Source organism: Haematobia irritans, chromosome 2 (assembly GCF_050003625.1).
Source record: "Haematobia irritans isolate KBUSLIRL chromosome 2, ASM5000362v1, whole genome shotgun sequence".
In the NCBI taxonomy this organism is placed as follows: Eukaryota; Metazoa; Arthropoda; class Insecta; order Diptera; family Muscidae; genus Haematobia; species Haematobia irritans.
Window position 1 is genome coordinate 226,444,734 of NC_134398.1, and position 8,674 is coordinate 226,453,407.

Sequence of the window (8,674 nt, forward strand, 5' to 3'; positions counted from 1 at the left end):
ACCATACTAATCGCTTTCGTTTGGAATTCGAAAGAAAGCTTACGAATGTGATATGAGAACAAAACATAAATAATATATACATAAATATATATTTATAGAGATATCCGAACATGTACTTTTATAGGAAATAGATCAATGCTAGGAATGGTAAATGACCTATTCTTGGTGTTTAGGGAATTGTCACTGATATGGTTTTTTCCACTTATGGGAGCCACTGTGGTGCAATGGTTAGCATGTCCGTCTTGCATACACAAGGTAGTGGGTTTGATTCCTGCTTCGATCGAACACCAAAATGTTTTTCAGCGGTAGATTATCCCACCTCAGTAATGCTGGTGCCATTTCTGAGGGTTTCAAAGCTTCTCTAAGTGGTTTCACTGCAATGTGGAACGACGTTCGGACGCGTCTATAAAAAGGAGGTCCCTAGTCATTGAGCTTAACATGGAATCGGGCAGCACTCAGTGATAAGAGAGAAGTTCACCAATGTGGTATCATGGTATAATGGACTGAATAGTCTAAGTGAGCCTGATACCTCGGGCTGCCACCTAACCTAACCTAACCTTCCACTTATGGTATCACCTATTGTTACATGAGACAACATATCCTAACGGAGAAGCTCTGAGTTATTTCAATGGTGTCAACCCAGAACCAGTTTTGGATTTGGAATTTTTTGGGACGTGTTTGACTGGTGTCGGCTTTAAACAGCTCTCTAAATTTGTATTTTCAATATACATCCGATGTTTCATTGCTGCTTTCCAAATTTTTCTGGACATAATATTTACAAAATGTTATAGCATAAAAACCGAACAGCTTACAAAATTGGCTTGAAAAAAGATTGCATTCTCCATTGATATTATGTTATTTATTTGAAAAATATATTACGTACATTCTGCTAAATATTTTTTCTAACAGAAATTTTTGTTATCCATAAATTTCAATACAATAAAGCCCGGCACAGAATGTAATCTCATCTCATATGAGAAAAGACAGTTAGCCAAGTTTTTTTTAGTAGGAAACGTGTTTATTATAAGAAAAACTGCACGCCAGGCAGCAATCCCATTTCAACTGAAATTCAGTGTTCAGTTTTCATTCACAGCACTATAATTGCATTTCTATTCATTTTTAGTCTTTGAGCTATCGCACACCATAAGTAAGGCAAGCAGAGAACAAGATTTAACATCATATGGTCTAAAGACGAATAAAACTATAAAATGAGATTTTTAATTTTCTTTCCAAAACCGAAATTGTAAGAAATATTTTCCTACAAGAATTTTCCATATTAAACTGTTGTAAAATATATAAAAAATAAAAGAAGCATATAAGAAAAAATTGTGTTTTTTTTCTGACTTTTTTCCGTTGTCTACTGCACTTCTAACGAAATGTATGCTAACCGTAAAAAATGCATATCACTCTAATTTAAAATACACCTAGACCTCGGTTTGCGTCGTTTCGTTTTGCGTTGTTTCGAAGTTGCGTCGCTCTTGAATTAGTACTAGTTTTCACATTGCGTCGTTAGATTTTCAAAGTTGCGTTATTATCTATCTCCAATCTTTGCATAGTTTGCCAAAGAAACTCATAATTCACTTTGCGTCGTGTTTTTTTTTTTTTTTTGGAACGTATCTGCGACGCAAAGCGAGGTCTAGGTGTACACGAAAATACCAGGGGATCATAACGACATATTCGATTTTTTTAGAGATACATATTATGGATAAAGCCTGATATTCACCTGATATTTAGCTGCCCAAAATGTTGACTGTTTACAATAAGAAATTATTTATCTATTATTTTTTACAATTTTAAAAACTATAATATACATTATAGCACAAGCTACCAAAACTACTTTATTGGCATGCAATAAGAATTCTAACTTGACTTGACATGTAAACAATTGGTAAAAACACAAAATTCAATTAATCATTTATTTAACCAAAATAATGCCTCTTGGATAATAAATTTATTGATAAAAATTAACAAATCAAACAACAGCTTTTTATCTCTGAGGGCCGGTATGCACCTCTAATGAAATGTTCGCTACCCCTAAGAAATGTATTGATATGTTTGCCAATGAAAACTCCACGGACCGTTATTATCCATGGTTTACATTTTATTCCCAAAAAGTTTATACCGAACTTATGGCCTCTAACGTAATCTCTGCTACCCATAAGAAATGCGTTGTTGTTGTTGTTGTAACAGTTTATTGTGATCTCATCCATTTCATGTTATACGCTTGGTACATCAGCTTGTTGGCAGATCAAGGAACTCTGCGACTAAGATGGGGTGTGTCCAGAGTGATCTGGTGGTAAGTCGGGTTGGTTTGGCTGGGCAAGAGAAAAGATGACGCGTGTCGTGTGGCCCTTGGTTGCAAATTGGACAAACGTCAGCTACGCTGCTATCAATCACCGATAAGTAGGAATTGAGGCGGCTGCACTTGCCTGATCTTAATTGGGCCAAAACTACCCTAGTCTGCCGTGGGAGGTCTCTTTCCTCCGGTGCTATGGGCGGTGGTCGGACTCCAAGAACAGGATTAACCTTGTAGCTTCTCACCGCTTCAGCTACAGTATCCTCATGAATCCTGTTCAAACCTGCCTGGTACGCTGCTTGATCTAGAGGCTCTCTTTTATAGCGCTGGATCTCGCGCTCTAGATTATGTATATCAACCCTTACGTTCCTGGGTGGTGGTTGTGTATCCATAAGATGGTGGTTTGGATGATTACTGCGATAACAACCCAGGAGATACTGCTTTGACAACATGTAGTTGTGTCTTCGCACAGGGATGATCTTTGTCTCCACATAAAGGTGATCCAGGGGTGTGCTGCGGAGACACCCAGTCGCAGTTCTAAGAGCAGCGTTCTGGCAGGTTTGTATGTTATTCCACTGCGTATCACTGGTCTGCGGTGTCCACACTGGCGCTGCATAGTTTACCACTGACCGGCCAATTGCCTTATAAGTAGTTAGCAAGGTTTCTTTGTCCGCACCCCAAGTACTGCCGGCTAGTGACTTGAGGACCTTGTTTCTACCACGGAGCTTATTACAAATTGCAGTGGCATGGGCAGATGACCTAAAAAGGCTGTCGAATGTGACCCCAAGAATCTTGGGGTAATTTGTGGTCGGAATTATTACTCCATCGACTCTGATATTCAACTGCCTGCGCACTTCTGCCGTCCATGTAGTAAATAGTGTGGCTGAGGATTTGGTGGGGGATATCCTCAAGTTTCTCGCAGTGAAATAACTGGTAAGATTAGCTATGTAGACGTTCAACCGATCGCAAATGTCATCAACATTGGGCCCAGATGCCAAGATTGTACAGTCATCCGCATATGATACAATCTCGACGCCGTCAGGAGGGGGTGGAATCGAGGACATGTAGAGGTTAAACAGTGCCGGAGATATCACCCCACCTTGGGGAACTCCCTGTTTAACTCTACGCGGTCTTGACTTTCTGTCCCTGAATTCCACGTACGACTGGCGTCCACACATATAATTCAGCACCCAACGCTTCGCTCCTGCCGGTAGGGACGTATTCTCGATGTCCTCAAATAATGTGGCATGGTTGACCGTATCGAATGCTTTCGATAGGTCAAGCGCCACGAGGACCGTCCTGTGACACGGCCTAGGCTGGTTAAGTCCCTTATTAATATGTGTCGAAATGGCATGTAAGGCTGTTGTCGTACTATGTACCTTACGGAATCCATGTTGATGGTGGGCAGCTGGAAAATTCTCCACAAGGCTGGGGAGGAGTAATGCCTCAAGTGTCTTGGCTACTGGCGACAGAAGGGATATCGGTCTGTACGATTCACCTTTGCTCGAATCTTTGCCCGGTTTCAGTAGTGGAATCACCCTTCCCATTTTCCAGACATCGGGTATAATGTGTGATTCCAAAGACAAATTGACGAGTCTGGTCAGGTACTCAACTCCCAGTATTCCCAGATGCTTCAGCATTAGCATTGAAATTCCGTCAGGGCCCAGCGCCTTAGATGGTTTCGCGCTGTTGATGACATTGGTAACTTCGGCTGCAGTAAATTGTGGTGTGTCATCGGCTCGGAGACCACGTACACGACGGGTGGCTCTCCTTTTCGCTCTATCACTCTCGGGATGCTCGACAAACTGTCGGTTGAAGTATTTGGCGCACCTCTTCGGATCAGTCACAGTCACGTCGCCAAATGTGACTGAAATCCCATCATCCCTTGTGGAGGGGTTCGAGAGGGCTCTAACTGTTGACCACAATTTACCAGTTCCTGTTCCTAAGTTACATTGCTTCAGGTGCTCTAACCAAGTGTTCCGCTTGTGCTCGTCGACTATCTTACTAATCTCTAGATTTAGTTCTCTGATTCTAGGATCAGCAGGGTTAGCACGACGGCGTTCATCACGCTCGTCTGCGAGTCCCGCCGCTTCGGCTGGGAAGTTGGGCCTCACCTGGGCAATTCGACCAGCGGGTATGAAGCGAGCGGCTGCTGCGTTGATGATGTCCCGGAACTCCCTCTGGGCAACATGAACATGTGAGGGGGACGGGAGCTCACTGAAGCGGCGATCGGTGTATTCTCTGAAGCCTTCCCAGTTGGCTTTCTTTTGATTAATAAACGTCCGGCGTTCAGAGGTTATGAAATCGGAGGGTCGGTTGATGGTGAGAATTATGGGGAGGTGGTCCGAACCCAATGAAATGACGGGTTGCCAGGAGACGTCATTTATCAGACCAGGCGATGCTAACGATAAGTCTGGCGAACTGCTGCAGTCACCCATAATTCTCGTGGGGGCCTCTTCGTTCACCGTGCAAAATGTGGAGTCGTCTATCTGCTCTGCCAAAGCTATGCCCCTCTGGTCATTACCCAGGAGAGAATGCCAAAGTTCATGGTGGGCATTAAAATCTCCTAGAACCAATCGGTTATGCCCGCTCAACAACCACTCAATGTTTGGGCTATAACCAGGAGCACAGCTACCAACCGGCGGTATGTACACATTGTATAGCTCTATCTCGGCAGCCCCACACTTAACTGCTACCCCCATACATTCCATGTACGGGTCATTAGTGTCTAGCACAAGCGTGATAGGTCTATACTGCACGGAACGGTGTAATATGAAAGCCAGGCCACCACCTCCATTTCTTGTGCGATCCTTCCGTAGGACATTGTACCCATCACAATGTCGTAGGCTGCAGGTGGGATTCAGCTTTGTTTCCTGGATCGCCGCGACCCTTATCCTTTTCCGATTCATAAAGTCTACGATCTCACTAATCTTACCACGGAGCCCGTTGCAATTAAATTGCAAAAATGATGCACTCTCCGGAACTGGTACAACAATATTCGGTGTAAGATGCTGCGGCGGAGAATATTGTTGTGCGGGAGAAGTCGGTGGGGTCACATAATCAGATGACCCACTGCTGCTGTCATTGGCACAGCATCCTGCCACGAAGTCAGTTTGACTATACTCCCGCAGCGATGTTAGGCCGGAGCAATTCCGGAAGTGCACCCATTCCATGCACCGGTTACACCTCACCGAAACCGAGCGATGGTGAATTCGATTTCGGCAGACGGCACAGTACCATGGTCCGGGGTTTTCCTCTATCCCGGCTCGGACCAAAAGCAGGCGGAGAAGGCTCCCCGGGATGCACCTTCTCCAACACGAAAAAATGGACGAGACAACACGTACACTGAGGTGGCAGCCGCTGGCCGATGGCTGGTATCCATCGGGTCAATCCGGTGCGTAGAACCCGCCGCCGTGGGATTGCGTCTCTATATTTGCTAACGCAAATTCTGTGCCCGGTATGCAGCTCTTGCGAAAATTCATGTTGGATGCCAATAATACAGTTTTACCATGTATTTCTTATGGGAGCAAAATGTAAACAACTGATAACAAAGTCTAACGGAAATTTCGTTATCAAATGCATTTCTTATGGGTCGCGAAAATTTCGTTAGCGGTGCATACCGGGCCCCTAAAAGAAATTTCGTTTTATGCAGATAATGCAGTATGCATTGTGTTTTATAAAAGGTACCACGTAGGTTAGGTCACCAGCATTACTGAGGTGGAATAAACCACAGCTGAAAAACTTTTTGGTGTTCGGTCGAAGCAGGAATCGAACCCACGACCTTGTGTACGCAAGGCGGGCATGCGTCCCATTGCACCACGGTGGATACCACCGGGCTCAAGCCTGGTGTTCTTTCTAACGAAAATTTCGATCTCATATCGCCATTAACAAAGTCTTGCCATGTAAACAATCGATAATAACTCCGAGAAATTTTGCTAGTGGTGCATACCAGTCTTATATAAAAAAAGCTTAGTACACTTCGTAGAAATTTCAAACAGGGACGTAAGATCCAGTTTTTAAAAAGGCGAAGGTTTAAACTCCAGAAGTTTTTTTTATTATTCGGCAAACTACGTTTTGTCATGGATGAAAGTGTCATAAATGCGAAACGTAATCTGCTCCTGGAAAGCTTTTTTTAAGTTGTATCAAATTCTTGTGGAATCATAAATTGAGAATCATTTTCCTTGGTTAGATATGGGTCAGCTATCGAGCCTGACCGGCTTGTCACATTATGTGTGAAACCCCTTCGGAGAAGCTTTGAAATATTATCAGCTGAAAAAATTGTTAGTATTTATTTTTTGTTATACTATTTTTATTGTTTGAACTTTTTAGTATTCGTTTCTATTGAAGTCATGACAAGTAAGGCGAGCATGCTAACCACTGCTTCTCGATGTATATAATTTCTTAAACGCTTTAAATTGGATGGTCCTATTGCTGCAGTTTGATTCAAATCATTTTTCCAGCTTGTTAAAAACCATAAGTGCCTTACTGTTAAAGGAAGGGGCCAATGTTCTCAGAATCGTGAGTTACATATTATCGTAACAAGTGTGAAATATATTTTTCTGAATTGATGCCTTCTGTAATTTAGGTCAATGTAAATCATAGAGACTGCACATGTGTGCATGTAGAGTGAAAGTGGCTTCCATCCATTCTATTTTGTTTTTTTGCATTCACTTCAGATCATTGATCACAACCTCCTTCTAGCCAACAACACATATGGTCAAATTGGCATTGAGTGGGTTTTTGACTGCATTGTTGACATTGATCGAAATGCATTAGTTGTTCTCCATCTTATTTACATTCTACTTTAGTTTTTTTTTACATTCTAAGGACACATTCGGAAAGACGACTGATAAACAACAGAGAGAGAGAGATACCACTAAAATCGAATGCTGTAAATGTTTTTGTGCCATGTTTGTTTTCAAATTTCTATTCGCAAGTAAATGAAGCGTCAGAAAGACAACGTGCCAAAAAAAAGCCAAAATTCAAGATACTTGAAGAGGAGGAATAGGAAAAGAAAAAAAACTGTGGCGTAATTGATTGGTATAACGATTTTAATAGCAGTATCCTCCCACTGGTTGGGGTGGTATTGTATCCCATAACTACAATAATCAGTTGGGAGGGCAAACATGCGCACTTATCAATTAGCCAATAATCAAAATAACATTGTTATAACCTTCTCCTGAACATATATATATCCTAGGAATGACATAATATAAGAATTCTTCCTTGCGGTGGTAAATGATCTACTACTTACCTTGGGATCCTTTTCGTAATAGTTTTGCTGTGTACGAATCCAACGGCTAACCATGTTGTCCTTAACGGTATTTGCCAAGGCGAAATAATAATCACGCAAGGTGGCTACATTGCGATCCTTGACCAAGGTATAATGGAGATGGCGATTGAAATTCTTTTTCACTTCTGTGACATTTCCGACTTCCGCAATTCCGCGAACGGATATTTGCTTGCGTTTATCGGCATCTGATTGTGGTTTAGACATTGTCGTTCCTAATTATTCACTTCTTCGGTAGAGCAAAATATCTAATTTTCACTTTTTTATTTAACACGGGCTGCAACTTTTTTAATTGCTCCTCTGCCCCAAATCTCTCGAATCAAATACACCGACGACCGAGTGAACACAACAACGAACAACAACCGACTATTTTTTGCCACGAATTCTGGAGTACTATTTGCTAGAATACTTGACTGCCTCCAATAGCCACTCATGCCTTAAGAGAGAACAGAGTAATGCTTGGGCAATTACAAGCTGCAAAAAATTCTCTTCATTGACTGTATGCTTATTATTTCCAACATCGTGAGTCTCTTATGCATCCGTCACCTTCCGCAAGGTCAAACATGCGTAATGTTGTGGACTCTCTAACCACACACCCCCTTTCCTAACCATAACTGTTCGATACATTGGTACTATTCCACCTGCTTGGTTTTGGATACCGGCATACAATACACACATTTCTCTTTCTCTTTGAACAGCTGCTGTCAAAGCTATTGTGAATTGTTGATAACTGATTGAACTTGGGGCACAGTGGCTATAGAATATACATAGATGCAATGAAAACATCTCCAATAAAAAAGAATTTCAATGAGTTATCCACATATATATTTAGTGTATTTAGCATATCCAATAAACATAGTAATGATAAACATAAGCTCCCATCTGAGAAATATTAGATAAGAAATCAGCAGTGAGGAATATTATTATGAACACAATTCACAATAGCCGGTCGTGTTTAATACATATACCTATGACATGAATTGAAGAGTATTCAAAAGGTATGTACACATCTTAGGAAACCGAAGATGTGAATTATGCGCCGTCCGGACGGAATGTCTGTGTTTGTAATGAATCTTACAGTGTGGCCA

General features: G+C 41.9%; 1 protein-coding gene across 1 annotated transcript in view; it reads right to left on the reverse strand.

The window, feature by feature from the left end:
• Positions 1–7,968, reverse strand: part of Glyp (glycogen phosphorylase) — a 31,604-nt gene extending 23,636 nt beyond the window's left edge. Inside the window, exon 1 of the mRNA XM_075297679.1 lies at positions 7,551–7,968. Within this exon, the coding sequence (XP_075153794.1) occupies positions 7,551–7,793 (243 nt within the window). The 5' untranslated portion in view covers positions 7,794–7,968. The remainder of the gene's footprint in view (positions 1–7,550) is intronic.
• Positions 7,969–8,674: the final 706 nt, after the last annotated feature.